The sequence below is a fragment of the Mus caroli genome, unplaced genomic scaffold, assembly GCF_978045245.1.
Source record: "Mus caroli unplaced genomic scaffold, Mus_caroli_1 scaffold_18, whole genome shotgun sequence".
NCBI classification, from domain to species: Eukaryota; Metazoa; Chordata; class Mammalia; order Rodentia; family Muridae; genus Mus; species Mus caroli.
Window position 1 is genome coordinate 28,913,973 of NW_028227273.1, and position 25,575 is coordinate 28,939,547.

The 25,575-nt window shown below is 41.2% G+C and overlaps 1 protein-coding gene and 1 pseudogene across 6 annotated transcripts in view; one reads left to right on the top strand and one right to left on the bottom strand.

Annotated features, from left to right (window-relative positions):
* Ankrd12 (ankyrin repeat domain 12) overlaps positions 1-25,575 on the top strand; it is a 103,978-nt gene that overhangs the window by 43,293 nt on the left and 35,110 nt on the right. For 4 of the 6 annotated variants that reach the window (XM_021185702.3, XM_085832765.1, XM_021185699.3 and 1 more), the window contains 3 exons: positions 2,470-2,670; positions 6,963-7,105; positions 10,215-10,362. In XM_021185702.3, coding sequence (XP_021041361.1) covers positions 2,470-2,670; positions 6,963-7,105; positions 10,215-10,362 — 492 coding nt within the window. Of the gene's footprint in view, positions 1-2,469; positions 2,671-6,962; positions 7,106-10,214; positions 10,363-17,748; positions 17,829-24,513; positions 25,032-25,575 lie in introns of those variants that run through there. The other 2 variants (XM_029471308.2, XM_085832766.1) reach the window with 2 other exon arrangements.
* LOC110283886 (interferon-induced transmembrane protein 3 pseudogene) lies at positions 23,057-24,685 on the bottom strand (annotated as a pseudogene).

A 25,575-nucleotide genomic window follows, 5' to 3' on the forward strand; every position in this document is an offset into this window, starting at 1 on the left:
AAATAACTAAATAGAGAATTGTTGGTGAGACACTATATTTGAAATCCAAAAAGTCAACCTTTACATTTTCTTGTGTATGAAAAGCGCATGACGCTTTGAAGCTCTCGCCGTGCTGTCTTGCAAGATAGCCTATGGAAAGTTACATGCCATAGAGTCTCTTCCCACTTCTGGGAACACCAGTTTAAGTACTTGTACATTTTCAAAAATAATTGCCTAAGAAACCACTTTTTTCACCTAGTGGTTCTGAAATTGGTGGATTGAGAGTGGAGTGCTTTGGTTTTTGATGTGCGAACCATCAAAAATGAAAAGCCGTGAATTGGGCTGGCGAGCTGTCTCAGCAGTGGGAACACAAGGTGTTCTTGTAGAGGACTGGGTGGCTTACAACACCTGTAACTTCAGCTCCAGGGCTCTGACGCCCATGGGCTGGGAGGGACCCCGCACTCATGCACTGACACATATACACAGTTTAAACTAATTAAAACAAGTGTTAAAAGATGTGAGTCAGGGCAACCATGATTCTGCCAAGTCTCTCTAACTGCCTTTGTTTCCTTTGACTTAGTGAAATGAGTTGAGTTTGTGCATAATATCAGAAAAGAACTCCAGTGCTTTGAGTCAGTGATGTGAACACCACCAGCCTTTGGTGTGTTTTCATCTGGGTTTTAACATAATATTGTACCCATACCCAGAAAAATACATTTTAATTCACCAAATTATTCATTAAGGAAACAAGTATATCTGACATTCCATTATCATTTTAAGTAAACTTCATGAATTGACAAAAAAGAAAAACATTTCTTACATTGGCTTACGTTATTTTTAGTGATACTGAAGAAAGATCTGTATTTGGGTGGTTACCAGTATATCTCAATTTTTTGTTTTGTTTTTCTTTCTTTTTTTATTTATTATTATATCTAAGTACACTGTAGCTGGCTTCAGATGCACCAGAAGATGGTTCTGAGCCACCATTTGGTTGCTGGGATTTGAACTCAGGACCTTTGGAAAAGCAGTTGGTGCTCCTAACCACTGAGCCATCTCTCCAGCCCCTTGTTTTGTTTTTCAAGACAGTGTTTGTTTGTGTAGCCCTTGTTGTCCTGGTACTAACTATGTAGACCTGCCTGTGCTGGCTTACAGGTGTGTGCCACCAGCACCAAGCAGTTTTTTAGATTATTAGGCTAAGAAGGTCTACCCTGTATTTAAGAAATTGTTATGTTATCATTAAGAGTTCTTTAAATATACCGAATCTTTTACAATTTTTCTCTTCGTATTTTTTGTGGTTTTGAGATTGTGCTTTAATTATAACATTTCTCCCTCTCCTTTCCTCCTTAACCCCTCCCATAAAGCCTTCCTGCAGTTCTTCAAAGTCATGGCCACTTCAGCAGTTGTTTTGCTTACACACACACACACACACACACACACATACACACACATATGCATGCATTTCCCCAGATATGCCCATATAGTTTACATACTGTTCTGTGTATGTATTTTTTCAAGGCTGACTCTGACACACACACACACACACACACACACACACACACACACACACATGCATTTCCCCAGATATGCCCATATAGTTTACATAATGTTCTGTGTATGTATTTTTTCAAGGCTGACTCTGACACACACACACACACACACACACACACACACACACGCACATGCATGCATTTCCCCAGATATGCCCATATAGTTTACATACTGTTCTGTGTATGTATTTTTTCAAGGCTGACTCTGACACCGAACAATCAGTAGAGGTGCTCTTCGGGAGAGTAAGGCCACCTCTCCCACTCCTAGCTCGACTCAGCTGCCTGGAGTTCTTTGTGTAGGGTTGAGGCCTCGTGGGCTGATTTCTATCCAGCTGGACATGTTTGTTGGTATGATTGTCTCTTCTTTGTGTAGCTCACAGTTGGGCAGTTGTGTTGGTGAGTCTTTAAGGCATAGCTTCCATTGATACCAGGAAACAGTCTCACAGCAAAGCCCTGGGCCTCTGACTGTGGGAGTCATTCTGCCCACTCTTCCTCGGTGTTTCCTGGGCTTTAGGGATGGGAGTGTTCTGTGGACGCATTCACTGGGACTGGGCTCCCCAACTCTTCCTTTTTCGTTGGTTGTGGTTTTCTGTAGTGATCCGTTGCAAAGCAAAGCGTCTTTGATAAGGATAGAAACTGCACTAGTCTGTAGGCACAAGGACAATGTTTATAGATCAGTATTAGGGATTATGCTAGTTTAGTAAATTAGTGGTTATAGATTCCCCTCCAGTAACCATGATTACATTAGCATTAATTAGTTAGCTAGGTTTCTGGTGCTAGGTTTCCTTCTTGTTGATGGGGTCTTACAACCAATTAGAGAGCAGCTGGTTACTGCCAAAGCATGTGTGCAGCTACTGTACCCATAAGGTTACTGGGCCATGCTAGTAGTTGATGTGGTTCACAGGTGATGCGGAACTTTTCTGAACTGTCGTCTTTCTTACAGATTCCACCCCAAGTCATCCGTCACAGGCAACACCAGCCCAGAAGAAAACGCCCAGCTCTTCATCTCGACAGAAAGATAAAATTAATAAAAGAAATGAGCGTGGCGAAACTCCTTTACACATGGCCGCTATTCGAGGAGACGTGAAGCAAGTCAAAGAGTTAATTAGTTTAGGGGCAAACGTCAATGTGAAAGACTTTGCAGGTGAGACTTTAATAATACTAATGATATCCAGGAGCTAAAATCAAACATCCTGGCGTTAGTTTTTAAAAAGTATATTTTAATTCAAAACTCTTGAAATATATATACACGCACACACACACACACACACACACACACCTTGATCTCTGTTACCTTTCCAAGTCAACAATTACATTTTGAATTAGATTTTGACATATGCAACTTAAATATACTACTTATGTAATTATATAAATTAGTTTCTATTTTAGGTAAATTTGAGCCCATATTTTAATGTGGCTAATTCATAGATAATTGTTTCAAGAATGTTTATTAACATGAACATGAGGGGTATAAAAGAGTGGTATTTATTTATCTTTTCTTTTTTTAAAAAACCTATATTTTTTTAAGTGTATATTTTATTTTTTTGAATTTAGTTTTTATACTCCATATTTTATTCCCCACCCCCAACCACCCTTCGACTGTTCCACATCCCACATCTCCTCCCCACCCCACTGTCTCCATGTGGATGTCCCCACCTCCACTCCCCCTGATCTCTAAACTCCCTGGGACCTCCAGTCTCTTGAGGGTTAGGTACATAATCTCTGAATAAACACAGACCGAGAAGTCCTCCACTGTGTGTGTGTTGGGGCCCTCATATCAGTTGGTGTATGCTGTCTGTTTGGTGGTCTAGTGTTGGAGAAATCTGGGGGATCCAGATTAATTGAGACTGCTGATTCTCCTACAGGATCACGCTTCTTTCAGCTTCCCTAATTCAACAACAGGGGTCAGCTGCTTCTGTCCATGGGTTGGGTGCAAACATCTGCATCTGATTCTTTCAGCTGTTTGCTGGGTCTTTCAGAGGGCAGTCATGATGGGTCATCCCTTTTTGTGAGCACTCCATAGTCTCAGTGTAATAGTGTCAGGCCTTGGGACCTCCTCTTGAGCTGGATCCCACTTTGGTCCTGTCGCTGGACCTTCTCTTCCTCAGGCTCCTTTGCATTTCCATCCCTGTAATTGGAAAATCTAGATGAAATGGATGATTTTTAGACAGATGCCACATACCAAAATTAAATCAAGAGCAGGTAAACTATCTAAACAGGCCCATATCGCACAAGGAAGTAGAAGAAGTCATTAAAAACCTCCCAACCAAAAAAAGACCAGGACCAGATGGATTTAGTGCAGAATTCTACCAGACCTTCAAAGAAGACCTGATACCAATTCAAACTATTCCATAAAATAGAAACAGAAGGAACACTACCTAACTCGTTCTATGAAGCCACAGTTACTCTGATACCTAAACCACACAAGGACCCAACCAAAAAAGAGAACTTCAGACCAATCTCGCTTATGAATACCTATGCAGAAATACTCAATAAAATTCTTGCAAACCGAATCCAGGAACATATCAAAACCATCATTCACCATGATCAAATAGACTTCATCCCAGGGATGCAAGGTTGGTTTAATATACGGAAATCCATTAACGTAATCACTGTATAAACAAAGTCAAAGAAAAAACAATCACATGATTATCTCCTTAGATGCTGAAAAAGCATTTGACAAAATACAACATCCCTTCATGTTAAAAGTATTGGCAAGATCAGGAATTCAAGGCCCATACCTAAACATAATAAAAGCAATTTACTGCAAACCAGCAGCCAATATCAAATTAAATGGAGACATACTTGAAGCAGTCCTACTGAAATCGGGGACAAGACAAGGATGCCCACTTTCCCCATATCTATTCCATATAGTACTCCAAGTGTTAGCTAGGAAAGACAGTACTTAGAGTTATCAGTGTGTTTGAAAGAGCAGAGCCACAGCACGCATGTGGAAGTTGAGGGTAGGTTTGTGGTGTCATCTTTCTCCTTCCACGTTTATGTAGGCTCTGGGCATTGACCTCGGGTCTCCAGACTTGCTCCTTAAGTACCTTTGCTTGCTGAGCCTTCTTGCCAGCCTTTGTTGGTTTTAATTACTCAGCATGGTTCTTAGGAATGTAAGCAGTCAAACATGAGAATGTAGAAATTCTCCTTGCTTGCACAGGCCTCACTTCTTTGTCTTTAGCTACTTTAATAGTGCCGTAGCCTTTCTTGTCATTTTTGTTTTGTCTTGTTTAAGACAGGATCTCTCTATGAAGCCTGTTCTTGATTGTCCTGTGTGGATCAGGGTGGCCTTGAGCTCATAGAGATCCACTTGCCTCTGCCTCCTGAGTGCTGAGACTGAAGTCATGTGCTACCAAGCCTGGCTTTTCCTAAACAGTACTGTAGTGAATGCTCTTTTATTTGTTCATAGCTATGAATTGAAATTACTATATTAAAGGAGATGCATAACATTATTTTTAATAATGGCAGCTTACCTTTTAAAAATTGTATATCCATCATTTTATATCTCCAAGGGTATATGAAAGCCAAGCAAAGTGATATACATCTATAAATCTTAGCAGTTCGGGAGGCCAAGGCAGGAGGATTACAAATTTGAAGCTAGTCTTGTCTATATAGGGAGTTCAAAATCAAACCTCTCAACACAAAAAAGTACAGGAAATGGCCCTTTTCTTCATGTCTTCTTTAGAATTGGAAGTTATCACATACTTCCAGCACTGTGGAGGTAGAGGCAGGAGGACCTCTAGGAGAGGAGCTTAGGAGGAAGGGAGGGAGAGAAGGGAGAGAAAGACACTGGTCCCTCCTTAGGGAATGCTACTTAGTAGCTGCTTATGAATGTTTTCGTACAGTACAGAATGATACTTATTAGCTACCTAAAGCATACTTACAGGTCACCTGAAGAGTTCACATTTACAGATTTTTAAAGTATTAATCTGAAAAAATGGATAAGCAGAATAAAGGACAATGTTGAAACATTGTAAGCCAATGTAAGCCAATTCCCCAGGAGGGGAACTTGTTCAGTCAGTTTACTGCCTTCCCCTGCCCAGGTGCGGTGGTGCCCATGATCCCAGGGCTCAGGAAGATCCTAAGGTGGTTGAAGTCGACCTGGGCTGCTGAGGGAGGTGGCATCTGGAAGAAAGAAAGCAGCTGTGTGTTCTTGAAAAGCTTAGCAATAAAAAGAAACACCACTTCAGAAAAAGGATTGAACATCCACCCTCGCCTATGTATATGGGGAAGCCAGGAAGAATTATGTAAAAATCAAAAGACTTCCTGGGTGATAGGATTATAGTCAGTGCTGTTTGTGTTTTCTAATATCTCACATGTTTAATTATGAAAACAAAGTTATAAATTTTGTTTTTCTTAAAACCAACATTGGGCTGGAGAGATGGCTCAGCTGTTACGAACCTTACAATTAAAAAAATAATAAATACAATAAAAACAGCATTAAGGGCTGGCGAGATGGCTCAGCAGGTAAGAGCACTGACTGCTCTTCCAAAGGTCCTGAGTTCAAATCCCAGCAACCACATGGTGGCTCACAACCACCCGTAATGAGATCTGACGCCCTCTTCTGGTGCATCTGAAGCCAGCTACAGTGTACTTATATATATTAATAAATAAATCTTTTAAAAAAAAAGAAAAATAAGTTTAAAAAATTAAATATTAAAAAAAAACAGCATTAAGTCCAGAAAAGATTATATCAACAAAATAAAAGACATAAAATATAAAGGGTTTTTAACGACTCCTGACCAAGTCATTCATATTTTGTCTTTTTTCTACATTTTTTATATAGTTGAGATAATTATTATGAATTAAACCATATTAATATTATATAAATTGGATATTTTATCAAATAATTTAGTTACATTGAATTTTTTTTAAAGATTTATTTATTGTATATAAGTACACTATAGCTGTCTTCAGACACACCAGAAGAGGGCACCAGATCTCATTATGGATGGTTGTGAGCCACCATGTGGTTGCTAGGAATCGAACTCAGGACCTCTAGAAGAGCAGGCAGTGCTCTTAACTGCTGAGCTATCTCTCTAGCCTCATTACATTGAAATTAATATTCCCTCAAATGAACGTTCTGCAAAATTGATATATTTTTTTAAATATACATTTATTTTATTTATATGAGTACACTGTCCCTGTCTTCAGACACACCAGAAGAGGGCATCAGACCCCATTACAGATGGCTGTGAGCCACCATGTAGTTGCTGGGAATTGAACTCAGGACCTCTGGAAGAGTAGACAGTGCTCTTAACTGCTGAGCCATCTCTCCAGTCCCCAAATTGATATTCTTGTATATTTTAAATAGTTTCTTCTTTCTTTCCCCTGCCTTTCTGTTTCATGTTTGATTTAGAATTCCTATTACACGTAGATGACTGTGGAAAGCATCTCTCTTGAACCCGTGTCCAATTCATGTTCTCACTTTAGGTTGGACCCCTTTGCATGAAGCTTGCAATGTTGGGTATTACGATGTTGCTAAAATACTGATAGCAGCTGGCGCAGACGTTAACACACAAGGACTGGATGATGACACCCCGCTCCATGACTCTGCCAGCAGTGGCCATAGAGACGTGAGTATGGTGAAGGGGAAGCTAGCGTCTGCTCACAGGTCAGCCAGCAGGGACGGAGCACACTGCTTGTGTCAGGGCTCACGCTTCAGTCACTGCTTCTTCTCATCTTTATTTCATTTGCCATTTTATTCTATTTTCTGACTTCTAATTTGTACTTAGTTTGATTTAGCATTTTTTTTTCCATAAAATAAGCCGTGTACAGCCAGGCATTACCTTTAGTCCTAGCATTTACCGGGCAGAGACAGGCAGATCTCTTTGAGTTTGAAGTCATCCTGGTCTACACAGTGAATTCCAGGCCAGCCAGGGATTCCCTAGCCCCACCCCCCAAATCAAATAGGTGATGTAATTGCAGGCATTTTATTATAAGACTCTGGCCTGTTAGGTAACTCGCTTACTCACTCTAAGGTTAGAACACACACTTAGAGGAGAAGTCCTGTGCTGGGCTGCTTCTCCTTGTAAAAGGATCTGTAGCTGTCAGGTTGTATTTGCAGTGAAAAGACGGGTTCACTTTTGATTGGCCAGTTTACTGTGATCTTATTTAAGTTTTTTTAAAAAAAGCTTTTAAAAACATGTATGTGTATTTTGCCTCTGTGTGTGTGTGTGTGTGTGTGTGTGTGTGTGTGTGTGTGTGTGCATGCCTGTAAGGGCCATGTGTATTTTGCCTGTGTGTGTGTGTACACACCATGTATGTGTGTGCAGTGCCTGGGAGGGCCAGGAGAGAGCATTGGAGTCCCTGGAACTGGAGTTTCAGACTGTTGTGAGCTGCCATGCGGGGGTTGGGAACAGAACCCTGATTCCCTGTAAGAGTAGCAAGAGCTTTTAACTGCTGAGTCATCTCCCTAGCCCTTAAATTATACCTTTTGAAGGGGAATGTTATAAAGGACAAGACACTGTACATGCAAGCATACCTTGAAATTGAAAATGTTACAGAAACATCAGTGGTGAGAACTCTGAAAGCTCCTTCTGTATTGCTGTACGTCATAAATACCAGAGTATTTTTTTTTAGAAATGAAAAGTGCCATTTTCTTCATTAATATTTTCTGTAAGGTATTTTTCCATTTTTCTCATTGAAGACATTGCAATGTTGGTATGGTGGCTCAGTGGGTAGATAGATATTTGCCACATAAGTAGAATTATACCTTGTGACTAGTACATATTTCTGTGACCCTAAGTTTCTATTTATTTATTTTTGTTTGATTTTGCTTTTTTTTTTTCAGACAGGGTTTCTCTGTGTAAAAGCACTGACTGTCCTAGAACTCAACACTATAGGTGATGCTGGCTTCCAGTTTTCAGACATTGGCCTGTCTCTGCCTTCCTAGTGCTGGTATTAAGGGCATGTGCCACCACAGCCTGGCCCTAAGTTTTAAAATATGCTATGTATACACAGTATTTTCAGAAGCTGACATTTGAGCACTTGGTAACGTTTATAGTCCTCCTAGAAGGGCTCTGCTGTATTCTGTAGAGACTGAGTTTAAAATATGCATGCATATATATATATATAAATATATATATATATATATGCATACATACACACACACACACACACACACACACATATATATATATGTAACTTATACACATTCAAGTTGGTATGCATATATATGTTAACTTACATACATGCAAGCCTGCCTGGGAGAATGAACACCGTGTGTGCAGGAACCTACAGAGACAAAAGAGGGTAACTAGTTACCATCTAGGTGCTGGGAACTGAACCCAGGTCCTCTGCAAGGACAGTAAGAGCTGCCAACCACTGAACCATCTCTCCATCCTTCACAGTTTAAGAAGTTTTCAGTACTGTTTTCTCCTTGGTCTTCTCTTTGTGCCTAAGGAGTAAAATAAAAGCTGCCAAAAGCTCTTATCCCTGTATATCTGTACTGTGTCCTATGAACTAAAGCTAAGAAAATATTTTTCAACTCAATAGAAGTCATAATATTTCAAGAAACATATGAAGTATTCCTAAAGAAGGGGGGTGTTGAAAGAGAGCAGGTCTGTGTGCTAAGGCCTGGTCAGGGTAGAGGATGCTGGCATAGCCTCATCTGTGCCCTTACTCACCAGTATTGTGCTTTATTTACAGTCTTTATGTTGCTTTACCCCTAGTTATGTTTTAGGTATCTTATTTTTTGGCTCATAATTTTTCCTTATCTCTTCATTTGTTGCCTGTTATATTAAGAAGTTTTAATTGAATGCAACTAATTGTTAGTATTTGTATCTGAGGTTATTTGCAAAATGTTGCTTGTTTGTGGTAGAATTTTTAAAAAATATTTATTTATTTATTTTATGTATATGAGTACACTGTAGCTGTCTTCAAACACACCAGAAGAGGGCATTGGATTCCATTACGGATGGTTGTAAACCACCATGTGGTTGCTGGGAATTGAATGCAGGACCTCTGGAAGAACAGTCAGTGCTCTTAACCACTGAGCCATCTCTCCAGCCCTATGTTAAAAATTTTGTGTTTTTACAGACTTTCTTTACCTACCTTGATTGCTTCCTATTATCATAGATAGCTTTCAACAGGATCAAGAATCACTTTTTTGTTTCTTTATTTTCAGACAGGGCCTCTCTATGTAGCCTGGCTGTCCTGGAACTCTATGTGGACCAGGCTGTGAAACCTTTTCTCTGGCGCCCCAGTCCCAGCTCTCCAGTTCCACTCCCACTCCCATTTAAAATTTAAGTAAAACATTTCTTTATAGTAGATGAGGTCATCAGCTGGGGTGAGGTTTAATACAAATGGAACTAGTGGAGAAGAAAACTGACTTCAAGTACATACTGTAACTCATGGGTATAGAGCCGATAAAATAACATTCAAATGGATATTGCGTTATCAGAGAGTAGCTTGAGAGACCTGAGAGATGGCTCAAGCAGTAAAGACCACACACTGCTCTTCTGGATGACTGCTTCAGTTCCCAGCAGCCATACGGCAACTCATAACCATCTGTCACTCCAGCAAGGACCAGGGGATCTGATGCCCTCTTCAGACTCCCTTGAGTACCAGGCAGACAAGTGGTACACAACCAAGTGAAAACAAAGTGCACATACAGGAGAAAAAAAAGAATGAGAATTTGAAATAAGTGACAGGATGGGATCCTCTTCCTGTTTGATATTGCAGATAGTGAAATTGTTGCTTCGTCATGGCGGGAATCCATTCCAAGCTAATAAACATGGAGAACGGCCAGTGGATGTGGCAGAGACAGAGGAGTTGGAGTTGCTGCTAAAAAGAGAGGTGCCTTTGTCTGGCGATGATGAAAGTTATACAGGTTTGTATCTTTCTTACTGTTTTGAGATGAGATTTTGCCAATTAGCCCAGGCTAGCCTAAAACTTGGAAACTTCCTGCCCCATCCTTCTAAAGTGCTGGGACTACAGCTGTGTGCCACCAAGCCCAGCAATAGTTTAGATTTTATATATATTCAGTTTAACACAGTATTGTGTGGAACATTGTGCACTGGTGTGTTATACATAAGTACCTTACACTAATGCTAGCTGCTTATTAGTTATTAGCCAGCTGTGAGTGCTGTGAGTGCTGTGAGTGCAGCCAGTGTGGTCTGTCATCCATTTCCACCACAACTCTACTACATTGCTAACCCCTCACTGAGCCTCTCGCCGTGCGCGCTCTGTTACATTGCTGCTGTCAGCTTTTCTCCTATCGGGGATTACTTAACCTCTAACAATCTATCTATCTTATGTCCTTTCCTGGCATTAATAAATCATCTTTACAGCTCGTGCTTCTGTAAGTGGGTGATTGAGCTCTAATAAGCCATTTCTCTATAAATATAAGTTGTATTAATATTACTTTTACATTTTTCATTTTATTTGTTTGAAACAGGGTGTCATGTTTTCTTTTTTCTGGCTGGCCTTGAGCAGATCTGTCTACCTCTGTCTCCTGAGTGCTAGAATTAAAGTCATGCACCACCATGCCCCGCTACAAACATAATTTTTAAAAAAGAACTATCTAAAACAAATTTTTTGAGCTGGGGACAGAACCCAGGGCCCTGTACTTGCTAGGTAAGCGCTTTACTACTGAGCTAAGCCCCAGCCCCTCAGAAGAATATGTTAGAAAACATTGGCATACTTAGAATTTTTAAAAATAAGGTTCACAGATATTACAGAAAACATTTTCCCATGTTGAAGAAAGTTTTCTGAGTTCAAATTGAAAGAATTTGTTGTGTTTCAGGCAAAAGTGAATGAAAAAACAAACAAACGACCGTATCCTCACAACATTTCAATCCCTGTAACTAAATAGAGTTGTGGGTTTTGTATATTAAATTACGTATAAGGAATTAAATACCAAAGTGCAGTCAGGTGGTGGTGACACATGCCTTTCATCCCAGTACACCAAGAGGCAGAGGCAAGAGGACGGACAGCCAGGGCTACACAGAGAAACTCTGTCTCAAAACAAACAAAAAACAAAACAAACAACAATGAAAAAGAAAAAGTGTACTTACTTTTAGCCATGTATAAAAAGTAATAATATGAAAATAGTTGTTAAGAAGAAAAACTTGGTTGGTTTTTTGTTTTTGTTTTTGTTTTTTTTGAGACAGGGTTTCTCTGTGTAGCCCTGGATGTGCCCTGGCTGTCCTGGAACTTACTTTGTAGACCAGGCTGGCCTTGAACTCAGAAATCTGCCTGCCTCTGCCTCCCAAGTGCTGGGATTAAAGGCGTGCACCACCACTACCCAGTAAGAAGAAAAATTTTTATCTTTTATTCTTCATGTGGAAGGCCAACTAAAAGAATGAGTATGGAATTGATTACCTTGGACAGAGTATTATAAATGCACTCATTGGTCAAGAACTGCTGCCAGATTGTGGATAACATGATGAAGGAGCTGTGGAATAAAGATCAGAAGTGGTCATGAACTACGTAGTGATCTCTAAGTGACTTATAAATATCATCATTTGACTTATAGAAGAGATTATGCTTACAAAGGGAAGTGCAATTTAAGCATCAAACAAAGCTAAAGCATTTGTGAAGAGGAGACAAAAGCAGTAAGTTCAGTAAACTTGAAAAGGCACATTATGGGGTGGGGGATGGCTCATCAGGTAAGAGCACAGGCTGCTCTTAGCGAGACCCCAGGTTCTGCACCCAGCACCCACATGGCTATTCCCAACCAATTACAACTCTCATTTGAGGATAACCAGTATCCTATTATGGCTTCCGTGGACTCCAGGAACACACATGGTGTTAAATACATTCAGGTGGAACACTTGTTGGGGTTCAGGAATTGTCTCACAAACTGATCTCAGTCAGACAGGGATAGTTTATTGAGCATACGCCCCAGGACTGGTCAACCAGATCCACGTCCTGATTCGGGAACTGAACCATGACCCTAAGATCCCACAGGATTTTTAAACCTAAAATCCACAAACATCTGTGCCAAGTTATTTCACCAATCAGGATTTAGGGATAAGGAATTTCCTTAGGGACATGTCTTTGCTGTACACTTATCCTGCTCCCATTGGTTGAGGTATTCAGCTGTGGCAGGGGACTTGCCTTGTCTGACATCCACGTCCTAACTTGTCAACCAGGATGTCAGTTACCAATGTTCATGTCCTTTCTGCCAAGGAGGAAGTCAGGTCCCAGGGAGGTCTTGGGAATTTAAATTTTACTAGACCACTATTCAAAATGGAAGTCTTATTCCAAATCACTTCTTATATTGGTGCAGGTATCTCTCATATGTTGGGTCTACCCCAGGGCAGCTTATACCATAAAAGCTAATACATAGGTGCAGGAAGTGCTGTTGGGTTTTTGCTTTGGGCCCCTTCATGGGACCAAGGACCTCTCCTCCTATTGATGACCGACTAGGCCATCCTCTGCTACATATGCAGCTGGAGCCATGAGTCCCACCATGTGTTTTCTTTGGTTAGTGGTTTAGTCCCAGGGAGCTCTGGGGGGTACTGGTTAGTTCATATTGTTGTTCCTCTTATGGGGATGCAAACCCCTTGAGTTCCTTCGGTACTTTCTCTAGCTCCTTCTCTTTGGGGACCCTGTGCTCAGTCCAGTGGATGACTATGAGCATCCACTTCTTTATTTGTGAGGTACTGGCAGAGCCTCTCAGGAGATAGCTATATCAGGCTCCTGTCAGCAAGCTCTTGTTGGCATCCACAATAGTGTCTGGGTTTGGTGACTGTATCTGAGATGGATCCTCAGGTGGGGCAGTTTCTGGATGGTCCTTCCTTCAGTCTCTGCTCCACACTTTGTTTCTGTAACTCCTAATAAGATTATTAACTGCAAAGTTAGAGAACTCTTGATATATATTTAAATCCATGGGTTTATAATGATAATTTTAGATATTTTGTGTAATAATTAGAGAATGCTAGAGAACCAGTTTATTTTTTTTAATTAAGCAAATAAGGGGGGGGGGAAATCACTATCTTGCCTAATCCATAGGAATCCTAAAACTGGGGAACTTCTTTGTGTTAGAAAACTATTCAGGTAAATATGTAGGGGGAAATGAGTGTGTTGTGAGCCTGAGCTAATAATATCTAAGCATTAAGCATGAACCATTACATAGAGAGAGTAGGGACTGGAGAGATGGGTAAGTAGTTAAGAGCACTGGCTGTTCTTCCAGAGGACCCAGGTTTAATTCCCAGCACCCACAGGACAGCTCACAACTGACTGTAACTCCTGTTCCAGGGGATCTGATACTCTCACACAGACATTCACGCAGTCAAAAAACCAAGGTATATAAAAACAAATAAATTTTAAGAACCAGAATATAAAAGTGCCTTGTATTTCTGAAGAAACCCCACATTCTCACATTGTCTGTGGAGACAGACGTTCTGTCTGCAGTGCTCAGGACCCAGCTGCACGCCAGGAAGGGCGTGTCGGGTTGCAATGAGAGCGTCCTATCAGCAAGGCCAAGGCTGTACCAACCTACACAGACCTTGTTCTTGAGCAGACTTAGAGTATGGAACAGAAAAGGGAGATCCTGTACCATCCTCGCTTGAAAGGCAGGTCAAGCTTTATAGCAAATAAGCAACGCTAAAAACTTAAGCATGGGGGGTTACTGTACAGAAGAATTTTACATAAAACTCAGTCAAAGTAAGTGGCACATGTAAGATTCAGGAGTTCGATAAAATAATATTTTAGACATTTATTTACTTCTTCAGTATGTGTAGTGGGGAGCAGAGCATGTGTGCTGTGGTATCAATGTGGAGGTCAGAAATGATGTGAATTCGCCCTCTAGTGAAAAATGTAAATTAAATATTGTAAGTACATAGATCCTTGTGCTCAGGAAATACGAGACTGGCCCTGGGAGATTGTGTCTAATCCAAGTGAGTGAGTCCATGGGCACAGCTAGGACTGAGATCTGTGGGTGGCAGACAGGCTGCCTCTGCTCAGTACTTGAGCTGCTCACCAGGCAGAGAGGAGCTCGCCTTCTCCTTGGACTACTCTATATCATGGTGCTGTGAGCTAATAAAAAAAATAACAACCCTCAGGGTTGCCTGGAGATATGAGAGAATAGTTAGGGTCAGTGAACACATATTTAACCCCACTAAATAAAAGAGCTGTAGGAATTCTAAGTTCATCAACAAAAATGGGCACCTAGATTCTGATATTACATGGGAAGTCTTAGAAATGGCCTGTGGTCCCATCATACAAGAAGACAGAAGGTCTATTAGTTCCCTGTCCAGTCTGGACCACAGGGAGAAGGGTCTAGAGATGAAAGGCTTGGAGTAAGACTATGTCTTGGTTGGTTAAGTATTTCTTAACATGCGTGAGGCCCTGAGTTCAGGTGCCAGTAAAACACACAAGAGACACCTCAAAAATTAAATACTTATAGATTCTAGTGAAACATGGTAATTCTGTAAGTAAATGAATATTAAAAGTGCTTTGTTATTTTAGAAAATAACATAAAACAAGTCATATTTGCTGTTACATAACAAAAATAGAAAAGAACAGAGTTGTGAGTAAAACAGGAGAGGAGACATAAGTAATAGATGCAGTGACTTTAAAACAACCGGAGAATTAAATTATAGAGATTTAAAATACCTGAACAAGATATGACTTACTGTGAGGTCAAAACAAACAAAACCCAGAGAGACCTGCAAGTGTTGAGAAGACGAAGCAGCTGGGTGTAGTAGCACATACCTTTAATCCCAGTGCTTGAGGCCGAGGCAGGAGGCAGACCTCCGTGAATTCAAGGCCGGCCAGGACTACAGTAGTGAGACCCAGCCTCAGAAAAGAAAACAGGAGATACAAAGAAAAACTTGGAAAGCTTAATGGTGCATATAAACAAGTGTACAAAAGTGACTGTCTCTCGAAAAACCAAAACCAAACCAAACCAAAACAAAAAAGTGACTGTCTAACAGAAGAGTGGGTGAAAGGTCAGGGATGTCAGCTGTCACTGTGTGAGTTATCCAAAACTGGTTACTAGAACTGAAGCAGAAGCAGAATAGCTCTAGAAGATTCTACTTTGTGATATTTCAGATATTGCTACACAAAAATTCTTTTTGAATTTTTAAATTTTATTCATGACTTATAAGAGGCAGGATGGATCAGAGGGAAAAGTCCATGTGCATGTCCATGCAATGCATGTGGAGGTTGGAGGACGGCTTAGTAGAGTTGGCACTCTCCTTCAGCCATGTGGGTCCCAGGGATGAAACTCAAGCCATGAGGCTTGTGGCAAGTGCTATTAGTGACAGTGGCTAAGCCATCTCACTAGCCCATCTTCACCAAGACATTCTTAAAATACTCAGCCTCCTTTATTAGTCAGGCACACTCCTGGGAATACAGTGGTTATTATAGTATTAAAGAATTTAAAAGTCTGCATCACTGGGAGCTTGATGCGAGACTCGGCGTGTCCATGGTGTGTGTTGAAGGACTTTATGTGTATCGGGTTGGAGAAGTTAAGATGGGGAGCCATAGTTTATAGCTGATTCTTATTAAGTGCCCAGCATTGTTTGGTATTACAGTTTGATTTGGTTTGCTTTTGAGGAGCTGAGAATCAAAGTCAGACCCTCACACATACTAAGAAGTGCTTTATCCTTGAACTACATTTACATTCCTTGTCATGAGCAATGGTTTTTTTAACCTGTGCTCACATATGTACTTAAATCCTTTCCATGTAAAACATTATAAGGAGTCATAATCTGGGGAGGACGTGCAGTCGACTGCTGAGGAAGCTGGGCTGAGGTCTGGATGCAGAGGCAGCACTGGGAGGCCTGGATGATTTCTTTAACAGTTATGGATGTGAGGGGTTTGCTTACATGTATGTTTATGCCCCATATGCATGGACACTACATGCATTCTTGGTGCCCAGTGGAGTCAGAGGTGGCATTGGATCTCCTTAGAATGGAGTTACAGATGGCTGTGAGCCTCCATATGAGTCCTGGGAACTGAACCCAGGTCCTCTGGAAGAGCATCCAGTGTTCTAACCAAGGAGCCATCTCTCCGGCCCCTTATTTATTTTTAATAGTCTGTAATTGTTACACTGGAATTAATTTTTAGTAAGAGCACCGATGCTCTTCTACTGCTAGATCCTGGAAAGTGTTGTAGCTCTGTTCTTTTCAAACTGGAATTTGAAAACGCTGTGTTTCTTTGTTTAGTTTTCTAACGTCTTGATTTCTGGGACATAATCCACCTTGACTTTCTACAGCTCCTAGACTGCTTTATTCCAAGTTTGGTTCTCAATCTTAATCTCCTTTTCCTTCCTCTGTGCCGTGTTGGTTTGCTCAGATTTTCACTCACTGGATCCTCCTCTCTACCCCAGGGAGCCTTCCTGACAAGCTCCACATACCTACCCACCACTCACAGGTTAAGACCTTCCAAACCTTCCTTTCAACCCCAGACTGCTCTCTTAAACCTCAGGAACTAAATTTAGCTGCCTCAGGATCTTGCCACTTCTATTTCCTCAGTGACCCTCAGAAATTAAAGTGCACAAGGGAAACTCGCTCCCCCTCCCCCACCATTTATGCCACTGTGTTCTTTTCTTTCTAAATGACAGCAGCACTTGTCTGTCCTCAGAAGCCACATACCTGTGGGTCACCCTAAATACCAATTCTTCCTTTTCCTTCCATCTAAGCCTTTCTGCTACTCAGTAGAGGTAATTGAGGAAACTCTACTGTTTGTGGTCAGTTTTGACATTTAACTGATTTGCAAATCTGTCTGTTATGTAATACCTGGGAGTTCTTTACACATCCTTCCGGGTATAATAGTATCTGGATTTGAGTTGAAATTCATTGTCTTTGATAAGAAAATAAGATTTAAAAAAGTAGGAAATTTTATATGCCATGTTCTATTATTGCTATGAACTCTTTAATTTTGATTCTTCAAGAAGCCGTAGCTTTGAAAAGCAGTGTTTGTTAAAAACCTTCCATAGAGCTGGGCGTGGTGGCACACGCCTTTAATCCCAGCACTGGGGAGGCAGAGGCAGGCAGATTTCTGAGGTCGAGGTCAGCCTGGTCTACAAAGTGAGTTCCAGGATAGCCAGGGCTACACAGAAACCCTGTCTCGAAAAACAAAAAAACAAAACAAAACAAAAAAAACCTTCCATAGGACAAAGTGCAGCAAGAGATTTTTCAGATAAAAGCTATTTTATTTGAACGTACATATTTTAATTAGAGTAGGACAAATCTTATAGAACCTTTTTAATTTTCCTCTGATACTATTTCCTGTGTTCATCAGCTATGTATTAATTTTTCAGAATATTTATTTTCCACATGGTGAATGTGCCTGAATTATTGCTTGATCAAAGTGCGTCAAGGAATGATGCAAAAATTATCAGTAAGTATCACACAGCAATTCTGGGATTGCTGAAGACTGATGGAAATACCCAAATTTTATTCTTTAATTTACATGAAGTCCTTGTTAAGCTCAACATTATCAATCTTCAACCAATCAAAATTCCAAATGCATTTTAATGGACAATTAATTTAACTGCCCATAATTATTTGTATGTGAAAATTTCACAGCATGATTTTCCTTCAGAAATACCATCCATGTGACAGATACACTTTAAGTGTTGCAAAATTAGAAGATAACTAAGTCTGTGAATGTCACACCTTGATAAACTCGGAGCAAATAAATCAGTGTTAGATATGTAGCATTTCATATGCAGTTTATTCCATAAGATATTGTGCTGATGCCAGTTCTGCTCAAAGCTGTCCTTAAACTGTTTGCTGTTAATACCAATCCCCACGCCCAGGATAAGGAATCTGTGCAGAATGTTGGTTTTCACCATGAGGGAAAATGCTCTGAGAAAATATCTGCTGAGAGAAACAGTGTATAGTTACTGATGTCATCACTTGAGTCCACTTGTGGTGCAAGGTCCTACGTATAGTGAGTGGCACACTGACCTATCTTAGTGGCAGTTCTGTACCCTGTTGGTCAGACATTTATGCTAACACTGCAGGAATACATGTCCTGGTTAGTACGTCTTACTTGGATAGAAGTGTATGGTATTTAAATTTGCATAATTCTTCTTCAGTTGTATACCTCCCTCTTCAATATCCGCCTTTTCTAGTTTATTTTGTTTTGTTTCTTGTTTTGTTTTGTTTTCTAGAGAGTTTCTTTGCTGGTCTTGAGTTTGCTAGGTAGACCAAGCTGGCCCCAAACTCAAATCCACCTGCCTCTGTCTCCCAATCCTGGGATTAAAGGTGTGCACCACCACACCTTGTCTGTTTCCCAGCCTTACTCAATGTCGTCTTAAGGCAGAAATCCTTTCTACCACTTCTGAATTCTGCCTGATCTTACTACAAATAACGCTCTTTGATTATGCTGAGAATGTAGTTATGCCCTTGCTTATGAATGATAGTTACGGTGATGGAGACGTGCCACATTGTGCCCCTCCATTCTTTCCAACACTGGATAGTTACCAGGCTAGAGGCTTTATTAACAATAAGCATTACAAATAATGTTTGCATTATTCCAGCCTTTTCATTTAAGGAGTGCTCAGTGGAAAATTTTAAAATGCCAGTCATTGTTAAGAGAATTATTCACTTTCTCCATGTCTTCCTTGGGTGGCCTTTTAAAAGTAGGGCTGGAGAGATGGCTCATCGGGTAAGAGCACTGACTGCTCTACCAAAGGTCCTGAGTTCAAATCCCAGCAACCACATGGTGGCTCACAACCACCTGTAATGAGATCTGACGCCCTCTTCTGGTGTGTCTGAAGACAGCTATAGTGCACTTATGTAGAATAATAAATCTTTGGGCTGGAGCAAGTAGGGACTGAGTGAGCGGAGTTGATTGGAGCGAGCGAACAGAGGTCCTAAAAATTCAATTCCCAACAACCCCATGAAGGCTCACAACCATCTGTACAGCTGCAGTGTGCACACATACATAAAAATAAATAAATAAATCTTTTAAAAAAAGAAGTAGCTGTAAACTTGAATCACCTGTACCTTTTGGCTTAACCCAACAGATGCTCTGTCCTCCTAAACTGCCCTTAGGGTCTACTGTAAGACGAGAGCCCTTCGAAAGGAGAGTGATGCTTTGTCTCCACTGGCCGCGTGTGGTCATGAAGTACACAATATGTCTAGGATTGTGATTCATTTCTCAGTGTTAAGATAGTACATTGTATTATTGTGACAAAATATCGTCATACTTTATGAGACAATTTTCCTTAGTTTTATATTTTAGTGGCCATGTAAAAATGAAGCACTGGTGCATACTTGTGGATTTACAACAATTAAGAGATCCAAATAAGCTAATAGTTTAAGTCAGAATATATCAGAATTTTTTGTGAAATGGGCTATATGATATTAATATAGACACATAATCTTAAAATTTTTCAGCCAGGCAGTGGTGGCACACACCTTTAATCCCTGCACTTTGAGAGGGAGAGGCAGGCAGATTTCTGAGTTCAAGGCCAGCTTGGTCTACAGAGTGAGTTCCAGGACAGCCAGGGATACACAGAGAAACCCTGTTTTGAAAAACAAAACAAAAACAAAAAAAAATTTTTTTTTCAAAGCAAAGTTAGGAATATGACAGCCATAGAAAGAAGTTCTTTGTGGTGTTTTTAAAGTGAATAATATATCGACATATTTGCCTTTAGACTTCATGCATACCACATTTTAGACAGTAAAGGCACTAGGGGTTTGGAGAGATGGCTCAGCAGTTTAGAGGGCTGGCTGTCTTCCAGAGGATCTGGGTTTGATTCTCAGCACCCGAATGGAGGCTCAGAACCTTCTGTAGCTCCTGTTCCAGGGGATCCAGTGCTGCTTTCTGGCTTCCTTGTGCACCAGGCACGTACTGCTGCACAAACATAGGTGCAGGCAAAACACGAAGACATGATGGGTTTGTGGTGTGTTCCGCGTCTACTCCGCCACAGGTTTGGGCCACTGGTGGTGGCAGGAGAAGGGAGTTTTAACTATGTTTACCCCATGCTGGCGCCAGGTAGGTGTTGGGCGATGGGAAGCTGCTGGACACCGCTCCAGGGCTGGGGGAGCGCAGTCTGGGGTCACCAGGGACTGCTGGAGCTGACTCACAGGTTCCAGGGCCTGCGCGGAGGCCGGCGCCACCTCTTGAGCACCCAGGCACCACTGGGAGCCGCGGAAGAACTGAGAACGGAGTAGGGACCCACGTGCTGGATCTAGCCGGGGCCGAAGGAGGAAAGAGGAGAGAGGTCCGGCCGATTCCTGCGGATGAGAGAGTCCTTCGCTTGTCTGAGGGCAGCTGGCTTGGCTTGGTGGAGGCCATGGCTAGGAGCGCTGAGAGGCTGTCCGTGGGAGATTAGGGGGCCCACTCTTTAGATGAAGGCCATTTCCATTGATCCCCACGGCAGATCCTGATGAACCGTACTTTCTCGGGGTGGGTCTGAGGTTTAAATACCTATTGCAGGGAGGAGTGTCTAGGAAGGGGAGTTTATTAGCTAAGCCTCCAGGTCTTTAGGTACCTCATTAAAATGGAGATCTGTCTTGAGGCTACATGACCACAGGTCATGTCCTCTAACTGTGGAAGAGCCTGGGGCGTTGCCCTTACTTGACTGATGGCCACAAACCTGTGGAGAGCTGTGGCCTCGTGCCAGGAGCCTGGTGTCCAGGAGCGTGGCAAAATGCCTATACTGTCTGTCAGGATTGCTGGGATTTCCAGCCTTAGCTCAAACCAGGCTGCCTTTCATGGTCCTACACAGGCACATAAAATATTTTTTAAAAATCTTAAGGAAAAGCATTTCTAATTGATATGCTAGAATTAAAGATTTTCTAATGTGTGAAGTTTAAAATGTAAATAGTATTCTTGTTTCTTTCCAAGTGGCATGTTGTAATAGCTTTAGTATATTTAAAATATAGAAAGGATTAGACTGATTATAAAGGGTGAAATCCATTTCTTACCCTGAGAACTTGATTTTATTAAGCCAAGACAGTTAGCAGCATTCTTGATTGCCTCTGCTTTGAGGATGTTCAGCAGTAGTGAGCACCATGCTTGTTCACATTTAGCATGTTGTAATACTGGGGCATAGAGAAATATTTAGCAATCTTATGCATGGAAAATTGAGAAAGCATGCATTATTACACACAGTAGAATATTGCTCACTCAGTGGAAACCTAGTAACGAAAATATCAAAAAGTCCATGATAGTATACTCTATACTGTCTCACCTGGTTTATTAACATGTATGCTGTCTTTACAAACATATTTGAATTGTAACTTTTAAACTTTCTTGCATAAAGATCAGGTTGCTCTTACCAATGCCTTAAACAATATCCGTTTAGTTCTTTTTTTAAGTCAGTACTTCAAATTAATATACATTTTATCATATATTCTATATAGATTAACAATAATTTATCAGCCTAGGCCAAAAGCCTAAGAATTTGTAATTCTAGGTGAAATAATTGTTAATGGAAAATATATATGAAGTTGAAGGGGAGAAGAAAGAATGAAGGCCTAATTCCCTAATGTTGCAAAATTCCATTATTTAGTACAGGATGAACTACGTATTTGTAGCCGGTTATTGATGAGCCAGGGCTGCATAATGACACCCCATTTCAAGAAAAGGAAGCAAAAAGTAACATGTTGAGACTTATGATATGGTTCAGCAGGTGTTCAGCAGGTGAAGACACTTAAAGCCAACCTTGATGTCCTGGGTTGAGTTCCAGGAACTCAGAGGGTGTAAGAACTAATCCCCTCCCATAGTGCACAGACCCCCAGAAGCATGCTGGAGCAGGTTTATGTATGCCCCTCCGGGAACTTAGTTACTTTTTAACAAGAGAAACATAGAAGGAATAACATGTCTTATATCCTTGGGTTGCTTATTACACATAAATGGGAAGTTGTAGTCATAGCTTCCATGTACTCTGGATAGCTGCAAATTAATATAATGTAAGTTCTTGGGGTAAATCCATGACATAATTACAGCAGTGCACTATTACTGATTAGTTAAAACTCTATATACACATACCTTTGAGAAGAACCCTTAAAAGAGACCATTCATTTAAATAATACTGATTATATAATACATGCATTTAAGTGAATTCAAGTTAACCAGTTTCATATTATCCAAAGAACAATGCCTTTCTTAATAATGGTAAAAGGACATCCCTGTGATTTATGTATTCATATAGAATAGCTGACCCTGGATGATTTTTGTCCCTTTTCTTTAGTGATGTCAATTTTTTGTAGTGATATTTGTCCTATTCTCAGAGAAATACAAATACCATCTTTGTAGAATTAATTTGTGTTATGCTGACATAAAAGAGTTGGGTGATGAGTAATTACGGGGCATGTGTAGAGCACTGCAGTCCTTGGTGGTGGTCAGGATAGGGGCAGGTGCTACACTTGATTTTCACCATCAAACCAGGAAGCAGCTTGCTTCCTTCCTTTCTCTCTCTCTCTCTCTCTCTCTCTCTCTCTCTCTCTCTTTCTTTCTTTCTTTCTTTTGGGGGGGGGGTGGATATCAAGTGCACCTTATTGAATCCACTGTGGATCGATAAATGAGTGTTACAGCTGCGTGTAGGGCCGGGCAAGGAAGGACACAGCTGCGGATGGGGAAGCATCAGTGCCGGAAGTCAAAATCCTCTAAATGTGAAGATTTCGAGCGTTAAGAACAATGACAACGACAGCAACAATGGTGATAACAACCATGAGGATGCTGAGGACCAAGGTGCTGATGTTCAGGCACTGAGCAGTGGAGGCGAAGGCCTGGGCTCCAGTCACATCACCCACCATCTTCCGGTCCCTAGACTTCACAGAGTAGGCATAGGCAATGAAGCCCAGGCAGCAGAAGTTCATGACGAGTGTATTGAACAGGGACCAGACCACATGGTCAGGCACAGACACTTCTCTGGACATGTTGATCACAGTAGTTCTGACAGAAGCCGATCTGTGGGGTGCCCCCCAGCTCAGCCACCTCATAGTCTTCCCTGATTCTTTCGTAATTTGGGGCCTGTCCCCCACTGGCAGCCATGATGAAGGCTTGAGAGTGTGGTTCATGGTGCCGAGCAGAGGCAACAGCGAAGGGCAAGGGATGGAGAGTGCTGCGGGTCTGCCCCTTCTGCAGCCAGCAGTTTATTTCTAATATAGGTTTTACTTTTAATCATAGTTTCTAGCTGTTGATCATATCCTTTTGCTTCTGTGTCATCCAGAAACACTGAGTGGTAATTCTATTCCCAGTACCAATTATTGCAGAAGTAAAGTGAAAAGAAAGTCAGTTACACCTGACAAGCCTCTCCAAATGCACATGACATCTTTCCTCCTCTGTGGTAAATCAGAACACGTATTATTTGTTTGGAGAATTGAGGTTTACAAATACAAATTCAAGAGCCTACAGAAGGACTGGGGTGTGGTTAAGTTTGTAGGGTGCTTCTCTTGAACACACAAAGCCCAGGCTGGATTCCTAACACTGTATAAAGCAGATGTGTTGTATGCCTGCAATCCCAGCATCCAAGAGGTGGGAACAGAAGGATTAGGAACTGGACACCAGCCTGTAATACAGGACATTGCTGAGAGCAGGAGGGACGGACAGACACTTTCTCTTTTTCACCTACAGTTCTTAATCTGATGTGAAACACGTCAAGATTTGTTTTTTAAAATGCAGCCAGTGTTTTTCTAATGTTTAATTCCTTGTCTAGGTAGCATAAGTTATATTTATGGAGTTCTTTTGTTTTTGTTTTTATTTTTGAGACAGGGTTTTTCTGTGTAACAGAGCCTGGAACTCCTGTCCTAGATGCTTTGTAAACCAGGATAGCCTTGAACTCATAAAAATCTACCTGCCTCTGACTCTCCAGTGATGGGATTAAAGGTGTGCACCACCATACCTAGCTTAGGTGAGTCTTAAAAATACTAATTTTGATTCATGCCGGACAAAGGAACAACTCGGAATAGACAAATAACAGGTGCTTCCCTAGGAGGCGCCAGAAAGTCTAAAATTCAACCAGACTGTCTAGAGCACAGTCTCCACGTTAGAGATAATCCCAGCTACGGCTGACAGCTCTCTCACTTAGGGGTTCCTTCGACTACTGTTTTTTTCCCTTTATTAGTATGAAAAGAAATACAGAGACAGGAGGAAAATCAGCTGGGTGAAATAGAGGGAGTCCCAAGATGAACAAACTAGAACAGTTGATCCTGCAGATTTTGAATGACAGAGAAAGAAAAAGAGTTAAGTTCTCAATATCCTGAGAAAGCAGAAACCAGCGACCCCAGAGCCATATCTCCCAAAGGCTGTTGTCAGTCTTCGGAAGCCAGACTACTCCTTGACATAGGTTACTAAGACCAAACATTGCTGAAGATCTGATTTGAAATCTAAAACAAGGGCAACCTGGGAGACATACAGAAAACAAAGGCACTGAAAATATAAGGAAAAAAGGCACTTACAAATATATCCAGGACTTAGTGTTTTCATAATGCAGAAAGACACATGTTGGGAAGTAAGTTGCTTGGTTTTGTCACTGTTTTTGTAATAGAAGACTTGTATTTTAGGACAAAGAGCTTTTTTTTTGAAACAAGATCATAAAGCATATGGCCCTGACCCTCCCAGTCTACCTCAGCCACACAGGTATGAAGTTACAGACATGCTTCTCATTCACCCTCTCGTTCTCCTCCTCCCCTTCCCTCCTTCCCTCTCTCCTCCTTCCCTCTCTCCTCCTTGCCCCTCTCCTCCTTCCCTCCCTCCTCCTTCCCTCTCTCCTCCTTGCCTCTCTCCTCCTTCCCTCTCTCCTCCTTCCCTCCCTTCTCCTTCCCTCCCTTCTCCTTCCCTCCCTTCTCCTTCCCTCTCTCCTCCTTCCCTCTCTCCTCCTCCCTTCCCTCCATTCTTTCTATTTTCTATTTTTTTAGAACAAGTCTTGCCATGCACCCCAGGCCAGCCTTGAGCGTGTCAGGAGCCTTCCTGCCTTAGTCTCCCGAGTGCTAAAATTGAATGTGAAAACTAACACAACCAGTTTTGGATTATTTTTATGGAAGAGAAGAAATAGTTAAAATACACAAAACTAGTGATGCACATCACAATTTTATGGATAAAACAAGAAAACACTACATAAACATAAAGACTAAGATTAAAATTTTCATGAAAATTTCTAGGATAATAGCAATAATCTAGCATC